The following is a 22,182-nucleotide window of genomic DNA, read 5'->3' as shown; positions in this document are numbered from 1 at the left end:
ATACAACCCAGGGGTGGAGGTAGACAATCCTCTATTAAAATAATATAACCCAGGGGTGGAGGTGAGGTAGACAATCCTCTATTAAAATAATACAACCCAGGGGTGGAGGTAGACAATCCTCTATTAAAATAATACAACCCAGGGGTGGAGGTAGACCATCTTCTATTAAAATAATACAACCCAGGGGTGGAGGTAGACAATCCTCTATTAAAACAATATAACCCAGAGGTGGAGGTAGACAATCCTCTATTAAACAATATAACCCAGAGGTGGAGGTAGACCATCCTCTATTAAATAATATAACCCAGAGGTGGAGGTGAGGTAGACCATCCTCTATTAAAATAATACAACCCAGGGGTGGAGGTAGACAATACTCTATTAAAATAATATAACCCAGGGGTGGAGGTGAGGTAGACAATCCTCTGTTAAACAATATAACCCAGGGGTGGAGGTAGACAATCCTCTATTAAAATAATACAACCCAGAGGTGGAGGTAGACAATCCTCTATTAAACAATATAACCCAGGGGTGGAGGTGAGGTAGACAATCCTCTATTAAATAATATAACCCAGAGGTGGAGCTAGACAATCCTCTATTAAAATAATATAACCCAGGGGTGGAGGTAGACAATCCTCTATTAAAATAATACAACCCAGGGGTGGAGGTAGACAATCCTCTATTAAAATAATATAACCCAGAGGTGGAGGTAGACAATCCTCTATTAAACAATATAACCCAGAGGTGGAGGTAGACAATCATCTATTAAAATAATATAACCCAGAGGTGGAGGTGAGGTAGACCATCCTCTATTAAAATAATATAACCCAGAGGTGGAGGTGAGGTAGACAACCCTCTATTAAAATAATACAACCCAGAGGTGGAGGTAGACCATCCTCTATTAAACAATATAACCCAGGGGTGGAGGTAGACAATCCTCTATTAAAATAATACAACCCAGGGGTGGAGGTAGACAATCCTCTATTAAAATAATACAACCCAGGGGTGGAGGTAGACAATCCTCTATTAAAATAATACAACCCAGGGGTGGAGGTAGACAATCCTCTATTAAAATAATATAACCCAGGGGTGGAGGTGAGGTAGACAATCCTCTATGAAAACAATATAACCCAGAGGTGGAGGTAGACAATCCTCTATTAAAATAATATAACCCAGGGGTGGAGGTGAGGTAGACAATCCTCTATTAAAATAATACAACCCAGGGGTGGAGGTAGACCATCTTCTATTAAAATAATACAACCCAGGGGTGGAGGTAGATAATCCTCTATTAAAACAATATAACCCAGAGGTGGAGGTAGACAATCCTCTATTAAACAATATAACCCAGAGGTGGAGGTAGACCATCCTCTATTAAATAATATAACCCAGAGGTGGAGGTGAGGTAGACCATCCTCTATTAAAATAATACAACCCAGAGGTGGAGGTAGACAATCCTCTATTAAAATAATACAACCCAGGGGTGGAGGTAGACAATCCTCTATTAAAATAATATAACTGTCACGACTGATTTGGACTGGCGGATAGGCGGAATCAAATGCAGGAGACAGAGGTGCTGGAGGTGAGTGTCTTTTAATACAACTGACACACACAAACGCCGAAAAGCACAGGGCGCTATACAAAGTTCACGTATTTTGAACTGCGCCCATAAAACACAAAATATAATTACAAGGCGCAAGGAGCGCAGCCGGTAACTCACTCGACAAAACTGTCGGTAACACAATGTAGACAATAAACAATCCCGCACAAAATCCCAACTGAAAACACACATTAAATAAGTCCCCACTAATGACATACACAAAACAGGTGCGGAACAGACAGACAAAACTAAACGACACAGAAACAATGATCGGTGGCAGCTAATAGGCCGGCGACGACGACCGCCGAGCGCCGCCCGACCGAGGAGGGGCGCCACTCTCGTTGGAACCTGTGACAGTACCCCTCCCCTGACGAGCCGCGCGCCGACGCCGGCCTCGGGGACGGCCCGGAGGGCGAGGCGCCGGCCGATCCGGTCGGCGACGGTGGAAGTCCAGCAGCATAGAGGGGTCCAGAACGTCCGCCGCCGGAACCCAGCACCTCTCCTCCGGACCGTACCCCTCCCAGTCCACGAGGTACTGCAGGCCCCCTACCCGACGTCGGGAGTCCAGGATGGCTCGGACTGTGTACGCCGGGCTCCCCCCGATGTCCAGGGGGGGCGGGGGGGCCTCCAGCACCTCACTGTCCTGCAGCGGACCAGCTACCACCGGCCTGAGGAGAGACACATGAAACGAGGGGTTAATACGGTAATACGAAGGAAGTTGTAACCTGTAACACACCTCGTTTATCCTCCTCAGGACTTTGAACGGCCCTCCAAACCGCGGACCCAGCTTCCGGCAGGGCAGGCGGAGAGGCAGGTTCCGGGTCGAGAGCCAGACTCTATCCCCCGGGTTAAACACGGGGGCGTCACTGCGGTGGCGGTCAGCGCTCTCCTTGTGCCGTTCGCTCGCCCTCCTTAAACATTCCTGGACCGTGTTCCAGGTCTCCTGAGAGCGCTTCACCCATGCCTCCACCGCAGGAGCCTCTGTCTGGCTCTGTTGCCATGGCACCAGGACCGGCTGATAACCCAGCACCACCTGGAAGGGTGACAGATTAGTGGAGGAGTGGCGCTGAGAGTTCTGGGCCATCTCAGCCCATGGCACGAACTGCGCCCACTCCCCTGGCCGGTCCTGGCAATACGACCGCAGGAACCTGCCCACATCCTGGTTGATGCGCTCTACCTGCCCATTACTCTCGGGGTGGAACCCCGAGGTCAGGCTGACCGAGACCCCCAGCCTCTCCATAAACGATTTCCATACCCTGGATGTAAACTGGGGACCCCGATCAGATACGATGTCCTCGGGCACCCCATAGTGCTGGAAGACGTGAGTGAACAGGGCCTCTGCGGTCTGCAGGGCCGTAGGAAGACCGGGCAAAGGGAGCAGACGGCAGGACTTAGAGAACCTGTCCACAACGACCAGGATCGCCGTGTTCCCCTGAGACGGCGGAAGATCCGTAAGGAAATCCACCGAGAGGTGAGTCCAGGGCCGCTGTGGAACAGGGAGGGGCTGTAATTTCCCTCGAGGTAGGTGCCTAGGAGCCTTACACTGAGCGCATACTGAACAGGACGAGACATAACGCCGGACATCCTCAGCCAAGGTGGGCCACCAGTACCTCCCCTTCAGGCCCCGCACTGTCCGTTCCACCCCAGGATGACCCGAGGAGGGTAGAGTATGGGACCATCGGATCAGGCGATCGCGAACACCAAGCGGAACGTATTTCAGGCCCACGGGACACTGCGGTGGAGTAGGTTCTGACCGACCCGCCCGCTCGATGTCCGCATCCACCTCCCATACCACCGGTGCCACCAGACAGGAGGCGGGAAGTATGGGAGTAGGATCGATGGTCCGCTCCTCGGTGTCGTAGAGACGCGACAGTGCGTCAGCCTTCCGGTTCCGGGAACCTGGAATGTACGAGAGAGTGAAGTTAAACCTCGTAAAAAACATGGCCCACCTTGCCTGACGGGGATTAAGCCTCCTCGCTGCCCGAATATACTCCAGGTTACGGTGGTCGGTCCAGATGAGAAAAGGGTGACGTGCCCCCTCAAGCCAATGTCTCCACACCGTCAAAGCCCTGACCACGGCTAACAGCTCCCGGTCCCCCACATCATAATTGCGCTCCGCCGGGCTCAGCTTCTTAGAAAAGAACGCGCATGGGCGGAGCTTCGGTGGAACGCCCGAACGCTGCGAAAGCACAGCTCCTACCCCAGCCTCGGACGCGTCCACCTCCACTATAAATGGCAAAGAGGGGTCCGGATGCGCCAGGACAGGCGCATTGGTGAACAGAACCTTCAGACGATGGAAGGCTCTGTCCGCCTCTGCTGACCATCGTAGCCGCACCGGGCCCCCCTTCATCAGTGAGGTAATGGGAGCTGCTACCTGGCCAAAACCCCGGATAAACCTCCGATAATAATTAGCGAACCCCAAGAACCGCTGCACCTCCTTCACAGTGGCTGGAAATGCGATATCCTAGAAATGAGACGGCTCTTTTGAAGAACTCACATTTCTCAGCCTTGACGTATAGGTTATGCTCCAGCAGCCGCCCAAGCACTCTACGCACCAGGGACACATGCTCGGCGCGTGTGGCGGAGCAGATCAGGATGTCATCGATGTACACCACCACACCCTGCCCGAGCATGTCCCTAAGGACCTCGTCCACAAAGGATTGGAAGACAGCGGGAGCATTCTTTAACCCATACGGCATGACGAGGTACTCATAATGGCCCGATGTGGTACTAAATGCGGTTTTCCACTCGTCTCCATCTCGGATACGCACCAAGTTATACGCACTCCTGAGATCCAATTTCGTGAAGAAGCGCGCCCCGTGAAATGACTCCACTGCCGTAGCAATGAGAGGTAGCGGGTAACTGAAACCCACTGTGATAGCATTTAGACCTCTATAGTCAATGCACGGGCGCAGACCTCCCTCCTTCTTCTTCACGACAATCCTCTATTAAAATAATATAACCCAGGGGTGGAGGTGAGGTAGACAATCCTCTATTAAAACAATATAACCCAGAGGTGGAGGTAGACAATCCTCTATTAAAATAATATAACCCAGGGGTGGAGGTGAGGTAGACAATCCTCTATTAAAATAATACAACCCAGGGGTGGAGGTAGACAATCCTCTATTAAAATAATACAACCCAGGGGTGGAGGTAGACCATCTTCTATTAAAATAATACAACCCAGGGGTGGAGGTAGATAATCCTCTATTAAAACAATATAACCCAGAGGTGGAGGTAGACAATCCTCTATTAAACAATATAACCCAGAGGTGGAGGTAGACCATCCTCTATTAAATAATATAACCCAGAGGTGGAGGTGAGGTAGACCATCCTCTATTAAAATAATACAACCCAGAGGTGGAGGTAGACAATCCTCTATTAAAATAATACAACCCAGGGGTGGAGGTAGACAATCCTCTATTAAAATAATATAACCCAGGGGTGGAGGTGAGGTAGACAATCCTCTGTTAAACAATATAACCCAGGGGTGGAGGTAGACAATCCTCTATTAAAATAATACAACCCAGAGGTGGAGGTAGACAATCCTCTATTAAACAATATAACCCAGGGGTGGAGGTGAGGTAGACAATCCTCTATTAAATAATATAACCCAGAGGTGGAGCTAGACAATCCTCTATTAAAATAATATAACCCAGGGGTGGAGGTAGACAATCCTCTATTAAAATAATACAACCCAGGGGTGGAGGTAGACAATCCTCTATTAAAATAATATAACCCAGAGGTGGAGGTAGACAATCCTCTATTAAACAATATAACCCAGAGGTGGAGGTAGACCATCCTCTATTAAAATAATATAACCCAGAGGTGGAGGTGAGGTAGACCATCCTCTATTAAAATAATATAACCCAGAGGTGGAGGTGAGGTAGACAATCCTCTATTAAAATAATATAACCCAGGGGTGGAGGTAGACAATCTTCTATTAAAATAATATAACCCAGAGGTGGAGGTAGACAATCCTCTATTAAACAATATAACCCAGAGGTGGAGCTAGACAATCCTCTATTAAAATAATATAACCCAGGGGTGGAGGTAGACAATCCTCTATTAAAATAATATAACCCAGAGGTGGAGGTAGACAATCCTCTATTAAAATAATACAACCCAGAGGTGGAGGTAGACAATCCTCTATTAAAATAATATAACCCAGGGGTGGAGGTGAGGTAGACAATCCTCTATTAAAATAATATAACCCAGGGGTGGAGGTAGACAATCCTCTATTAAAATAATACAACCCAGGGGTGGAGGTAGACAATCCTCTATTAAAATAATATAACCCAGGGGTGGAGGTAGACAATCCTCTATTAAAATAATATAACCCAGGGGTGGAGGTAGACAATCCTCTATTAAAATAATACAACCCAGGGGTGGAGGTAGACAATCCTCTATTAAAATAATACAACCCAGGGGTGGAGGTGAGGTAGACAATCCTCTATTAAACAATATAACCCAGGGGTGGAGGTAGACAATCCTCTATTAAACAATATAACCCAGGGGTGGAGGTAGACAATCCTCTATTAAAATAATATAACCCAGGGGTGGAGGCAGACAATCCTCTATTAAAATAATATAACCCAGGGGTGGAGGTAGACAATCCTCTATTAAACAATATAACCCAGGGGTGGAGGTAGACAATCATCTATTAAAATAATATAACCCAGAGGTGGAGGTAGACAATCCTCTATTAAAATAATATAACCCAGAGGTGGAGGTAGACAATCCTCTATTAAAATAATATAACCCAGGGGTGGAGGTAGACAATCCTCTATTAAACAATATAACCCAGGGGTGGAGGTAGACAATCCTCTATTAAACAATATAACCCAGCGGTGGAGGTAGACAATCCTCTATTAAACAATATAACCCAGGGGTGGAGGTAGACAATCATCTATTAAAATAATATAACCCAGAGGTGGAGGTAGACAATCCTCTATTAAACAATATAACCCAGGGGTGGAGGTAGACAATCCTCTATTAAAATAATACAACCCAGAGGTCGAGGTAGACAATCCTCTATTAAAACAATATAACCCAGAGGTGGAGGTGAGGTAGACAATCCTCTATTAAAATAATACAACCCAGAGGTGGAGGTGAGGTAGACAATCCTCTATTAAAATAATATAACCCAGAGGTGGAGGTAGACAATCCTCTATTAAAACAATATAACCCAGAGGTGGAGGTAGACAATCCTCTATTAAAACAATATAACCCAGAGGTGGAGGTAGACAATCCTCTATTAAACAATATAACCCAGGGGTGGAGGTAGACAATCCTCTATTAAACAATATAACCCAGAGGTGGAGGTAGACAATCCTCTATTAAATAATATAACCCAGGGGTGGAGGTAGACAATCCTCTATTAAAATAATATAACCCAGGGGTGGAGGTAGACAATCCTCTATTAAAATAATACAACCCAGGGGTGGAGGTAGACAATCCTCTATTAAAATAATATAACCCAGGGGTGGAGGTAGACAATCCTCTATTAAAATAATACAACCCAGGGGTGGAGGTAGACAATCCTCTATTAAATAATATAACCCAGGGGTGGAGGTAGACAATCCTCTATTAAAATAATATAACCCAGAGGTGGAGGTAGACAATCCTCTATTAAACAATATAACCCAGAGGTGGAGGTAGACAATCCTCTATTAAAATAATATAACCCAGGGGTGGAGGTAGACAATCCTCTATTAAAATAATATAACCCAGGGGTGGAGGTAGACAATCCTCTATTAAAATAATATAACCCAGGGGTGGAGGTAGACAATCCTCTATTAAAATAATATAACCCAGGGGTGGAGGTAGACAATCCTCTATTAAAATAATATAACCCAGGGGTGGAGGTGAGGTAGACCATCCTCTATTAAAATAATATAACCCAGGGGTGGAGGTAGACAATCTTCTATTAAAATAATATAACCCAGGGGTGGAGGTAGACAATCCTCTATTAAAATAATATAACCCAGGGGTGGAGGTAGACAATCCTCTATTAAAATAATATAACCCAGGGGTGGAGGTAGACAATCCTCTATTAAAATAATATAACCCAGGGGTGGAGGTAGACAATCCTCTATTAAAATAATATAACCCAGGGGTGGAGGTGAGGTAGACCATCCTCTATTAAAATAATATAACCCAGGGGTGGAGGTAGACAATCTTCTATTAAAATAATATAACCCAGGGGTGGAGGTAGACAATCCTCTATTAAAATAATATAACCCAGGGGTGGAGGTAGACAATCCTCTATTAAAATAATATAACCCAGGGGTGGAGGTAGACAATCCTCTATTAAAATAATACAACCCAGGGGTGGAGGTAGACAATCCTCTATTAAAATAATATAACCCAGGGGTGGAGGTAGACAATCCTCTATTGTTTTAATGGATGTGTCTGTGTGTGTTTGTGCATGTTTGTCACCGTGTGAGTCTGGCAGGAAATGGTTCTCCCCTATCTCTATCTCTCCTTGTGTCCTTCCTCCTCTGTTTACTGTAAAGTGAGTGGAATGACTGGATGGATGGACTGTAGTAGACTCACATCATAGAGATCCTGTCTAATTCCTAATTCAGCCAGGCTTCACAACATTACAGTATTGTCCCTGTTCTCCTTATTGTTCTTTCTTTCTTTCATTCTTTCTTTCATTCTTTTTTTAAACATTTTGTTTTTGTTGTTTCGTCAAGTTTCTAGTTCATCTGCCATGTGTTATAAATACAGTAGAACTCTTACTCACCAGAGCTCAACAACATTATAAAGTCATTATAACAGTCATTACTCAGTATATCCATATCCACTCAGTGTGATTGTCATTCCTTCAGTGATGACCCATCCATATCCACTCAGTGTGATTGTCATTCCTTCAGTGATTACCCATCCATATCCACTCAGTGTTATTGTCATTCCTTCAGTGATGAGCCATCCATATCCACTCAGTGTGATTGTCATTCCTTCAGTGATGACCCATCCGTATCCACTCAGTGTGATTGTCATTCCTTCAGTGATGACCCATCCATATCCACTCAGTGTTATTGTCATTCCTTCAGTGATGACCCATCCGTATCCACTCAGTGTGATTGTCATTCCTTCAGTGATGACCCATCCGTATCCACTCAGTGTGATTGTCATTCCTTCAGTGATGACCCATCCGTATCCACTCAGTGTGATTGTCATTCCTTCAGTGATGACCCATCCTTATCCACTCAGTGTGATTGTCATTCCTTCAGTGATGACCCATCCATATCCACTCAGTGTTATTGTCATTCCTTCAGTGATGACCCATCCATATCCACTCAGTGTTATTGTCATTCCTTCAGTGATGACCCATCCATATCCACTCAGTGTGATTGTCATTCCTTCAGTGATGACCCATCCATATCCACTCAGTGTTATTGTCATTCCTTCAGTGATGACCCATCCGTATCCACTCAGTGTTATTGCTCTATTCATGCAACAGTTTATCTTTGTGGTTAGATTGCGGTTGTTGTAATATGGGGTTTTAGAGGTCATGGCCTTCGTTAGCCCTCACAGTGATGTCAGTGGAGAGTGTGTGTGTGTGTGATTATGAGCTGGAGCGCTTGAGACTGTTTGGGGTTGTGAGAAGTGTTCTCATACTGTGAGACCTGGCCTCTACCCCAGAAGCAACAGCAGCTGCCACCTGGCTAATCCTACTGTACTCCCAGAATATTCACATGGACCCGAGTGTGGAGGTGATGTGTGTGTGTGTGTGTGGCGGTGTGTGTGTGGCGGTGTGTGTGTGGCGGTGTGTGTGTGTGTGTGTGGCGGTGTGTGTGTGGCGGTGTGTGTGTGGCGGTGTGTGTGTGTGTGTGTGTGTGTGTGTGTGTGTGTGTGTGTGTGTGTGTGTGTGTGTGTGGCGGTGTGTGTGTGTGTGTGTGAGCATTAGAGTGAAAGGGAAAGAGAGGGTCAGAGAACCTTCCACTGGGGACACCTGGAATGGAGTCAGAGCAACAGCACCTGGCAACGCTCCAACTCTCAAAGAACCCGCTGCGTTCCGAAGCATTTTAATCTGTGTCCACTCAGTTTTCCAAACTGGCATGCCGGACATGCTGTTCTGTGTACAACACCATAGCTGTAATTATGAAATACATCTCTACTCTGGACACAATGGACAATGGTCACATTGTTCAACACACTCGCGTTAATAAACTATAAGACAATGAAGTAGAATGAACTACAATGAAAAATAACTTGTTTTGTGTCTGTGCAAGCTTTTGGCCATGTGTAGACTGTATATTGACATGTGTCTCTGTCTCTCTGTGTGTGTGTGTGTTACAGTTTCCTGCTGGTGTTCAGCTGTCTGGTGCTGTCTGTGTTCTCCACCATCCCAGGCAATCAAAAGATAGCCAACGAAGGCCTCTTCATCCTGGTAAGAAATAGCCCTCAGCCCTGGCTTCATCCCCTCCACAATAGACCCAGCTCCAGGGGTCGGATGTACCAAGCGTCTCACAGTAGGAGGGCTGATTTAGGATCAGTTTAGCTTTTAGATACACATGGAATAAGATTAGATGGGCAGATCAGCACTTCTACTCTGAGAGGCTTGATACACACAGACCCAGATTATCCATACAATAACTCTCTTTTGTAAATCTTTTTGTAGTCAACGTACAGTGCCAACTGGCCCTGCCAACCCATCTCAACACAAGTCTAAATTAGTAATATGTTAGCCTGAGTACCTGTCTGGTTTTGCTTTCAACATCATTATATCATGGCCTTGTTTGGCAAGACAATGACAGGTTGGTGAAGGCAGACTGGAAGCTAGCTAAATCAAAATCAAATCAAATGTATTTATATAGCCCTTCGTACATCAGCTGAAATCTCAAAGTGCTGTACAGAAACCCAGCCTAAAACCCCAAACAGCAAGCAATGCATGTGAAAGAAGCACGGTGGCTAGGAAAAACTCCCTAGGAAAAACTGCCTAGAAAGGCCAAAAACCTAGGAAGAAACCTAGAGAGGAACCAGGCTATGAGGGGTGGCCAGTCCTCTTCTGGCTGTGCCGGGTGGATATTATAACAGAACATGGTCAAGATGTTAAAATGTTCATAAATGACCAGCATGGTCAAATAATAATAATCATAGTAGTTGTCGAGGGTGCAACAAGCACGTCCGGTGAACAGGTCAGGGTTCTGTAGCCGCAGGCAGAACAGTTGAAACTGGAGCAGCAGCATGGCCAGGTGGACTGGGGACAGCAAGGAGTCACCATGCCAGGTAGTCCTGAGGCATGGTCCTAGGGCTCAGGTCCTCCGAGAGAAAGAAAGAAAGAGAGAAAGAGAGAATTAGAGAGAGCATATTTAAATTCACACAGGACACCGGATAAGACAAGAGAATACTCCAGATGTAACAGACTGACCCTAGCCCCCCGACACATAAACTACTGCAGCATAAATACTGGAGGCTGAGACAGGAGGGATCAGAAGACACTGTGGCCCCATCCGATGATACCCCCGGACAGGGCCAAACAGGCAGGATATAACCCCACCCACTTTGCCAAAGCACAGCCCCCACACCACTAGAGGGATGTCTACAACCACCAACTTACCGTCCGAAGACAAGGCCGAGTATAGCCCACAAAGATCTCCGCCATGGCACAACCCAAGGGGGGGGGCGCCAACCCAGACAGGAAGACCACGTCAGTGACTCAACCCACTCAAGTGACGCACCCCTCCCATGGACGGCATGGAAGAACACCAGTAAGTCAGTGACTCAGCCCCTGTAATAGGGTTAGAGGCAGAGAATCCCAGTGGAAAGAGGGGAACCGGCAAGGCAGAGACAGCAAGGGCGGTTCGTTGCTCCAGCCTTTCCGTTCACCTTCACACTCCTGGGCCAGACTATACTTAATCATAGCTACAGTAGGTTGATGATATACTGTTACAGTGTAAACACTGGTTATCCCACTGAATCTTCCTCTCCCTTTATTTGAATACCCTGGAATTGTGCAAGTATTGCTCCAAAATAAACACAATTTTTCAGACCTAGGTTCAAATACTATTTGAAATCTCAAACCTTAGGCACACACACACCAATAGCTTTTACTATTCAGTTTATTGAGAAGTCATTGAAAATAGATGCTGTCAATTTGGAATTCATATTTCAGTTTACTTTAACTGACTGCCTTCAATTCGAATTGACCCCATTCTCACACACACACACACACACACACACACACACACACACACACACACACACACACACACACACACACACACACACACACACACACACACACACACACACACACACACACACTAGGGTACCTACAGTGAACTCACTGAACTCACTGATCTACACCACCCAACTATCTCGCTTTTGCTCTCTTCCTCCCTCTTTCGCTCTCTCTCTCCCTGCCTCTTTCTCTCTCTCCCTGTCACCAGTTAGTGTTCTCTTTTCTTCTTGTTTTCCCATGACTGTTCAGCTTCCTCTTTATCTCTCTCTAGTCAACCTTCTTCAGCATTTATACTATGAGTACTTCCCTGTCTCTCTTTCTTTCTACCCCCCTCTCTCTCTCTGCCTCTAACTAGTTCCTCCCATCTCTCTCTATCTCTCTCTGTATCTCTCTCACTCTGTAATGGTCGTCATTGAAGAGAGAAGGGGACCAAGGCGCAACGGGTACGTGAATACTCATACTTGAATTTATTTCATTAAAGTGAACACGAAAACAATAAACAAAGAACGACAGTTTCACAGGCTAATAATAACAGCAGTGCAAAATACAACTACCCACAATCAACCAGGTGAAAACAAGCTCCCTAAATATGACTCTCAATCAGGAACAACGATGTACAGCTGTTCCTGATCGAGAGCCACACAGACCAACAAAGAAATACACAAACTAGAAAAACCTAGAATACCAAAACAAGAACATACACCAAAAACCCCGGAACACATAAATACAACACCCCTCTACATACACATAACCCCCGAACCACATAAAACAAATACCCTCTGCCACGTCCTGACCAAACTACAATAACAAATAATCCCTATTACTGGTCAAGACGTGACATTACCCCCCCCCCCCCCCCAAAGGTGCAGACCCCGTATGCACCTCAACAACAACAAAAATAAAATAAAACCTTAACTAAAGGGAGGGAAGGGAGGGTGGCTGTCGTCAACGACGGCTCCTGTGCTACACGCCCCCCTCCCCAACCCACCTATACTGGAGGTGGCTCAGGCTCAGGTCTACTACCCCCACCCAACCTGTCCACCCCTGCCGAATGCTCAGGGCTCTAGAGCGTCTCTGGGAGCTCCGGACTGTAAGCCGACTCTGGACGCTCCAGACTGCAGGCAGACTCACTCGGTTCCGGACTGCGGGCAGACTCACCCGGCTCCGGACTGCGGGCAGACTCACCCGGCTCCGGACTGCGGGCAGACTCACCCGGCTCCGGACTGCGGGCAGACTCACCCGGCTCCGGACTGCGGGCAGACTCACCCGGCGCCGGACTGCGGGCAGACTCACCCGGCTCCGGACTGCGGGCAGACTCACTCGGCTCCGGACTGCGGCAGACTCACCCGGCTCCGGACTGCGGGCAGACTCACCCGGCTCCGGACTGCGGGCAGACTCACCCGGCTCCGGACTGCGGGCAGACTCACCCGGCTCCGGACTGCGGGCAGACTCACCCGGCTCCGGACTGCGGGCAGACTCACCCGGCTCCGGACTGCGGGCAGACTCACCCGGCTCCGGACTGCGGGCAGACTCACCCGGCTCCGGACTGCGGGCAGACTCACCCGGCTCCGGACTGCGGGCAGACTCACCCGGCGCCGGACTGCGGGCAGACTCACCCGGCGCCGGACTGCGGGCAGACTCACCCGGCTCCGGACTGCAGGCAGACTCACTCGGCTCCGGACTGCAGGCAGACTCACCCGGCTCCGGACTGCAGGCAGACTCACTCGGTTCCGGACTGCAGGCAGACTCACTCGGCTCCGGACTGCAGGCAGACTCACTCGGTTCCGGACTGCAGGCAGACTCACTCGGCTCCGGACTGCAGGCAGACTCACTCGGTTCCGGACTGTAGGCCGTCTCACTCGGTTCCGGACTATACACTGTTGCCGGATACTCTGGACGGGGTACTGTTGCCGGATACTCTGGACGGGGTACTGTTGCCGGATACTCTGGACGGGGTACTGTTGCCGGATACTCTGGACGGGGTACTGTTGCCGGATACTCTGGACGGGGTACTGTCGCCAGAAGCTCGAGACTGAGCTGACGCACTGGAAGCCTAGTGCGTGGGGCTGGTAGTGGAGGTACCAGACTGGAGACACGCACTTTAAGCCTAGTGCGAGGAGCGGGAACAGGCTGAATAGGACTGGGCTGACGCACTGGAGGTCTGGTGCGTGGTGTTGGTACTGGACGTGCCAGACTAGGGATTCGCACCTCAGGGCCAGCACGAGAAGCAGGAACTGGAAACACCGGGCCATGGGAAGGCAATGGAGGTCTGGAGCGCACCTCCTGCACAACCCGTCCTGGCTGGATGGTAATAGCAGCCCTGCACGAGCAGAGTGCTGGTACAGGGTGAACTGGGCTGTGCAGAGGCCTGATGGTTGCCGTGCGTAGAGCAGGTGTAGGGTAGCCTGGGCCTAGGAGGCGCACTGGTGGCCAGATGCGCTGCGCAGGCATCCTCCTTCCAGGCTGGATGCCTACTCTAGCACGGCACTTGCGAGGGGCTGGGATCGCTCGCACCGGACTGTGCGTGCGTATGGGCGATATCGTGCGCTCTACAGCATACTGCGGCGCTCTTCGCTCCAAATGCTTCCCATAATAAGCACGGGAGCTGGCTTAGGGCTCACCCTTGGCCCAGCCAAACTACCCGTGTGCCCCTCCCCAACAAATTCTTGGGGGTGCCTCTCGTGCTTCCCCATCGGCGCGTACAATGCCTCATACCGGCTCCGTTCCGCCTTGGCTGCCTCTATTTCCGCCAGTGGGCGACGGTATTCCCCAGCCTGATGCCAAGGTCCAGCCCCGTCCAGAATTTCCTCCCATGTTCAGGGTTCCAGATAGTCCATATAATTCTTCTCCTGCTGCTCCTTTCTCCGCTGCTTGGTCCGTGGTTGGTGGGTAGTTCTGTAACGGTCGTCATTGAAGAGAGAAGGGGACCAAGGCGCAGCGAATACTCATACTTTAATTTATTTAATTAAAGTGAACATGAAAACAATAAACAAAGACCGACAGTTTCACAGGCTAATAATAACAGCAGTGCAAAATACAACTACCCACAATCAACCAGGTGAAAACAAGCTCCCTAAATATGACTCTCAATCAGGAACAACGATGTACAGCTGTTCCTGATCGAGAGCCACACAGACCAACAAAGAAATACACAAACTAGAAAAACCTAGAATACCAAAACAAGAACATACACCAAAAACCCCGGAACACATAAATACAACACCCCTCTACATACACATAACCCCCGAACCACATAAAACAAATACCCTCTGCCACGTCCTGACCAAACTACAATAACAAATAATCCCTATTACTGGTCAGGACGTGACACACTCATGTCACTCCATCACTCTAAAACAAACAGCGGTCCCTGTCAGCTCATTGAAGTTACTGCATTACAGACAGATGATGGGTGTAGAATAGAAGACAATAGAATAGAATAGCACGCAGTAGATTTCAAGAAGCTTTATTAGTTTGGTTTAGATTAGTTTAACTTTCATTAATATTTGTATTGGTGGACAACTTCTGACTCTTCTCTATACAGTGATCTAATTGGTGGACAACTTTTGACTCTGCCAGATACAGTGATCTAATTGGTGGTTGATACCAGGCTCTGATAGTGGCCGGCTTGGCCAGTGACGTCCATCTCTATGTACTCATCTATGGTCAAGCTAACTGGAGCGTTGGTTGCAGTGTCTATGGGCTGTGGATCTATGTGGGCGTAGAGTCCAGACAATACAGCAGTGCCTATGCTGTCAGGATCTACGTTGGGGGTGTTCTTGTGCTTGAAGACCCGCTGCAGAGAGAGTGTGACACACGAACAGCAGTGCTGAGACACACGCCACCTCTGTTAGAACCAAGAGAGTCAGCTGGGACTGAGGAAAGAGAGAAGGGAAACTTGTCCACCTGGTGTGTAACACACACACACACACACACCAGAAATCAGCAAATTTCGCTGTTACGAGAAGAAGAAAAAAACTCACCTGTTTTTGAAAACACAAGCTCAACAATATCCTGAACCAAAGCCACCCAGATCCACAGGTGCCTACCTGGTGTAACCTGCTGTTGAATCTCCAAACATTTTCCCTGATACCCAAATGTACTCGATACATTTTGGCAGGAAAATGGTCCAATTCACACACTTATCGAGAGAAAATCCCTGGTCATAGCTACTGCCTCTGATCTGACTCACTAAACACAAATGCTTTGTTTGTAAATTATGTCTGAGTGTTGGAGTGTGCCCCTGGCTATCTGGAAATAAAAAACAAATACAAGTTTAAATGATTTACTTTTACTTTTACTTTTGATACTTAAGTACATTTAAGCAATTCCATTTACTTAAGTATATTTAAAACCAAATACTTTTAGACTTTTACTCAAGTAGTATTTTACTGGGTGACTTTCACTTTTGCTTGAGTCATTTTCTATTAAGGTATCTTTACTTTTACTCAAGTATGAAAATTGAGTACTTTTTCCACCACTGGGTGTTGTCATACCCTCTCTCACCCAGATGTTGTGCCTTCTGGTCTGGATCAGGTCCCGGCAGGACACGCGGTAATCGATCTGACAGATGTACTGGTTGTTGTGGGAGTATCTACATCGGAGATCCTATACCTGTCCCCCTAATCCCCTCACAGAGCTTCTCTGGCCATGACTCCTACACCTGTCCCCCTACTCCCCTCACAGAGCTTCTCTGGCCATGACTCCTACACCTGTCCCCCTACTCCCCTCACAGAGCTTCTCTGGCCATGACTCCTACACCTGTCCCCCTACTCCCCTCACAGAGCTTCTCTGGCCGTGACTCCTACACCTGTCCCCCTACTCCCCTCACAGAGCTTCTCTGGCCGTGACTCCTACACCTGTCCCCCTACTCCCCTCACAGAGCTGTCTGGCCGTGACTCCTACACCTGTCCCCCTACTCCCCTCACAGAGCTTCTCTGGCCATGACTCCTACACCTGTCCCCCTACTCCCCTCACAGAGCTGTCTGGCCATGACTCCTTCACCTGTCCCCCTACTCCCCTCACAGAGCTGTCTGGCCATGACTCCTACACCTGTCCCCTTACTCCCCTCACAGAGCTGTCTGGCCACGACTCCTACACCTGTCCCCCTATTCCCCTCACAGAGCTTCTCTGGCCATGACTCCTACACCTGTCCCCCTACTCCCCTCACAGAGCTTCTCTGGCCATGACTCCTACACCTGTCCCCTTACTCCCCCCACAGAGCTTCTCTGGCCATGACTCCTACACCTGTCCCCCTACTCCCCTCACAGAGCTTCTCTGGCCATGACTCCTACACCTGTCCCCCTACTCCCCTCACAGAGCTTCTCTGGCCGTGACTGCTACACCTGTCCCCCTACTCCCCTCACAGAGCTGTCTGGCCGTGACTCCTACACCTGTCCCCCTACTCCCCTCACAGAGCTTCTCTGGCCGTGACTCCTACACCTGTCCCCCTACTCCCCTCACAGAGCTTCTCTGGCCGTGACTCCTACACCTGTCCCCCTACTCCCCTCACAGAGCTTCTCTGGCCTTGACTCCTACACCTGTCCCCCTACTCCCCTCACAGAGCTGTCTGGCCATGACTCCTACACCTGTCCCCCTACTCCCCTCACAGAGCTTCTCTGGCCATGACTCCTACACCTGTCCCCCTACTCCCCTCACAGAGCTTCTCTGGCCATGACTCCTACACCTGTCCCCTACTCCCCTCACAGAGCTTCTCTGGCCATGACTCCTACACCTGTCCCCCTACTCCCCTTACAGAGCTTCTCTGGCCATGACTCCTACACCTGTCCCCCTCCTCCCCTCACAGAGCTTCTCTGGCCATGACTCCTACACCTGTCCCCCTACTCCCCTCACAGAGCTTCTCTGGCCGTGACTCCTACACCTGTCCCCCTACTCCCCTCACAGAGCTTCTCTGGCCATGACTCCTACACCTGTCCCCCTACTCCCCTCACAGAGCTTCTCTGGCCGTGACTCCTACACCTGTCCCCCTACTCCCCTCACAGAGCTGTCTGGCCATGACTCCTACACCTGTCCCCCTACTCCCCTCACAGAGCTTCTCTGGCAATGACTCCTACACCTGTCCCCCTACTCCCCTCACAGAGCTTCTCTGGCCATGACTCCTACACCTGTCCCCCTACTCCCCTCACAGAGCTGTCTGGCCATGACTCCTACACCTGTGCCCCTACTCCCCTCACAGAGCTTCTCTGGCCATGACTCCTACACCTGTCCCCCTACTCCCCTCACAGAGCTTCTCTGGCCATGACTCCTACACCTGTCCCCCTACTCCCCTCACAGAGCTTCTCTGGCCATGACTCCTACACCTGTCCCCCTACTCCCCTCACAGAGCTTCTCTGGCCATGACTCCTACACCTGTCCCCCTACTCCCCTCACAGAGCTGTCTGGCCATGACTCCTACACCTGTCCCCCTACTCCCCTCACAGAGCTTCTCTGGCCATGACTCCTACACCTGTCCCCCTACTCCCCTCACAGAGCTTCTCTGGCCATGACTCCTACACCTGTCCCCCTACTCCCCACAGAGCTTCTCTGGCCATGACTCCTACACCTGTCCCCCTACTCCCCTCACAGAGCTTCTCTGGCCATGACTCCTACACCTGTCCCCCTACTCCCCTCACAGAGCTTCTCTGGCCATGACTCCTACACCTGTCCCCCTACTCCCCTCACAGAGCTTCTCTGGCCATGACTCCTACACCTGTCCCCCTACTCCCCTCACAGAGCTTCTCTGGCCATGACTCCTACACCTGTCCCCCTACTCCCCTCACAGAGCTTCTCTGTCCATGACTCCTACACCTGTCCCCCTACTCCCCTCACAGAGCTTCTCTGGCCATGACTCCTACACCTGTCCCCCTACTCCCCTCACAGAGCTTCTCTGGCCATGACTCCTACACCTGTCCCCCTACTCCCCTCACAGAGCTGTCTGGCCATGACTCCTACACCTGTCCCCCTACTCCCCTCACAGAGCTTCTCTGGCCATGACTCCTACACCTGTCCCCCTACTCCCCTCACAGAGCTTCTCTGGCCATGACTCCTACACCTGTCCCCCTACTCCCCTCACAGAGCTTCTCTGGCCATGACTCCTACACCTGTCCCCCTACTCCCCTCACAGAGCTTCTCTGGCCATGACTCCTACACCTGTCCCCCTACTCCCCTCACAGAGCTTCTCTGGCCATGACTCCTACACCTGTCCCCCTCCTCCCCTCCCAGAGCTTCTCTCGCCATGACTCCTACACCTGTCCCCCTACTCCCCTCACAGAGCTTCTCTGGCCATGACTCCTACACCTGTCCCCCTACTCCCCTCACAGAGCTTCTCTGGCCATGACTCCTACACCTGTCCCCCTACTCCCCTCACAGAGCTTCTCTGGCCGTGACTCCTACACCTGTCCCCCTACTCCCCTCACAGAGCTTCTCTGGCCATGACTCCTACACCTGTCCCCCTACTCCCCTCACAGAGCTTCTCTGGCCGTGACTCCTACACCTGTCCCCCTACTCCCCTCACAGAGCTTCTCTGGCCATGACTTGGAACAGTCAATCAAATGGACGGAACAGTTGGTCACTTATCTATTTCTTTATTTTCTATTTGATACTTGTCTACTTCTTTGCCTTTAATATTGAGTACTGCATTGTTGAGGAATAGTTTACCTGTCACGGTTGTCGTTGGTGAAAGAGGACCAAACCGCAGCAGGTACGTGTATGCTCATCTTGAGTTTTATTGACTACAAAAAATGAACGTACAAAAATAACAAAGAAACGAACGAACGAACGAACGAACGAACGAACGAACGAACAACTACAAACAGTCTGGCCAAGCTAAGCTTAACACAGAACAATCACCCACGAATCACAAACACAAACACACCCCAATATATGGGACTCTCAATCAAAGGCAGATAGACAACACCTGCCTTCAACTGAGAGTCCCAACCCCAATCAACACAACATAGAAACACTCTCACCAGACTACACATAGAAATACATAAACATAGACTATAAACCACAACCCCGGAAATACTACATCAAACACCCTTTAAACAAACACACCACCCCGAACCACATAAAACAAATACCCTCTGTCACGTCCTGACCAAACTACAATACTAATTAACCCTTATACTGGCCAGGACGTGACATTACCAGTAAGCATTTCACTGTACTGTTTACAGCTGTTGTATTCTGTGCACCTGACAAATAAACGTTGATTTGATCACTATTAAGACATTACTTAATCAGATTGAATATACTACATAAAACAGTTTTTTGTGCTAACTGCCAAGCAATACATGTTGAAACCAACAAACTGTCTTGTCTACAAATATGATCAATATTGTGGTGAAAGTCCTTCTCCAAACTTACAATGGCCTACATATTTTTCAACTAAACACTTTTAACGAGCCAACTTCTAGACATTGTGAGTGGTGTCTGTGTTTATTTGTTGAAGTTGGATTACTATTGAGTGTGTAAAATGATTTCTTTTTTTGCAGTGATTTAGGGCTCTTTTCCCAGACAAAGACTCCTGAACTAAAAAGCATGGACAACGGAGAATCTACACTGAAATATGTTTTAAGTCCAGAACAAAGCTTAATCTATGTCTGGGAAACCGGCCCCTTGTGTTAAGACTAAATGTTGACTGATGTAAGTCCAGTCTCCAGTGAAGCAGCGTACTGTTGACCTACCTGAGAGGAGATGAAATATAGAGACAGACAGCAGAGTTCCATCTCTACATGTACTGTCTCCACACACGCACGCACGCACGCACGCACGCACACACACACACACACACACACACACTACTCCTGTCACAGTACCTGTGGCTACTGAGTCTGCTCTCTCTCTGTGTGTGTGTGTCAGATCAAATCACATTTTATTTGTCACATGCTTCATAAACAACAGGTGTAGACTAACTGTGAAATGCTTACTTAAGCAGAGTTAAAGATAAAAAAGTTAAATAATTGTCACGTCCTGACCAGCAGAGGGCGTAATTGTGTTAGTTTTGGTCAGGATGTGGCAGGGTTTTTGTGTGTGTTTAGTGTTGTGTTGGTGATTGGACTCCCAATTGAAGGCAGGTGTGTTGAGTTGCCTTAGATTGGGAGTCCTATATAGTAGTGTGTGTTTTTCTTTGGGGTTGTGGGTAGATGTTTTTGCACTGCGTTTGTTAGCCTGCAAAACTGTTGCTGTCGTGTTTATTGTTTTTTCCTGTGGATGCCTTACTTGAGTTTATTAAAAGTATGAGTATTCACATTCCCGCTGCGCCTTGGTCCTCCCTTCAACAAAACGACAACTATTGTTACAATAATTGAAATAGTGACACAAGGAATAAATAAACAATGAATAACGAATAACAATAAAGAGTAAAAATAACATGGCTGTATACAGGGAGTACAAGTACTGAGTCAATGTGCAGGGGTATGAGGTACATATAGGTAGGGTTAAAGTGACTAGGCAGCAGGATAGATAATAGACAGTAGCGGCAGCGGGTAGCAATTTGAATAGCTATTTAGCAGTCTTATTTAGCAGTCTTATTTAGCAGTCTTATGGCATCGGGGTAGAAGCTGTTCAGGGTCCTGTTGGTTCCAGACTTGGTGCATCGGTACCGCTTGCCGCGCGGTAGCAGAGAGAACCATCTATGACTTGGGTCAGACACAGACACACACACACAAACCGCTCATGGTCACCAATTGTCATCCATCTCACTGTGATGATGTGTGTGTGTGTGTGTCTGATTCTACGTGCCGTCATGCCTGCCGCTGAGTGTGTGTGTGTGTGTTGTCTCGCGGAGGAACAGCAGTGTAAGAAACTGTGGTGTAAGCAGGCGAGAGGACTTATTGTTGACTATGCAAGAAATCCCAGACATGATCCACTAATCCTAACAGCCGTCCTATAATCACTTCCTCCTCTTTTAGCTTTAGAAGGAGGTAATGGAGGATGGCTTTCTGCTTCTGCTCTCTCCCTCTGCCTCTCTCTCTTTCTCCTTTTACTTTTGCTCTCTCGCTCATCCCCTTTCTCTTTTATATCTCTCTCCCTCTTACCCTCCAATATCTCTCTTAGTTGCTCTCTCCTTTATGGCCTAGCCCCTTCTCTCTTACTGTTATTTAATGGTCAGACCCTCTCTCTCTCAGTCTCCCCCTACAGGAGGCTGTAATAATCGTGATGTTCTCTCTCTCAGTCTCCCCCTACAGGAGGCTGTAATAATCGTGATGTTCTCTCTCTCAGTCTCCCCCTACAGGAGGCTGTAATAATCGTGATGTTCTCTCTATCTGTCGTCCCCTACAGGAGGCTGTAATAACCGGGGTGTTCTCTCTCTCAGTCTCCCCCTACAGGAGGCTGTAATAATCGTGATGTTCTCTCTATCTGTCGTCCCCTACAGGAGGCTGTAATAATC

General features: G+C 48.7%; 1 protein-coding gene across 1 annotated transcript in view; it reads left to right on the top strand.

The window, feature by feature from the left end:
- LOC115173983 (potassium voltage-gated channel subfamily KQT member 4) overlaps positions 1-22,182 on the top strand; it is a 137,644-nt gene that overhangs the window by 77,071 nt on the left and 38,391 nt on the right. The window contains exon 2 of the mRNA XM_029732532.1: positions 9,905-9,995. Within this exon, the coding sequence (XP_029588392.1) occupies positions 9,905-9,995 (91 nt within the window). The remainder of the gene's footprint in view (positions 1-9,904; positions 9,996-22,182) is intronic.

Source organism: Salmo trutta, chromosome 34, assembly GCF_901001165.1.
Source record: "Salmo trutta chromosome 34, fSalTru1.1, whole genome shotgun sequence".
NCBI lineage: Eukaryota > Metazoa > Chordata > Actinopteri > Salmoniformes > Salmonidae > Salmo > Salmo trutta.
The sequence above is the reverse complement of the archived record's forward strand: the minus strand, read 5'-3'. Positions and strand labels throughout refer to the sequence as shown.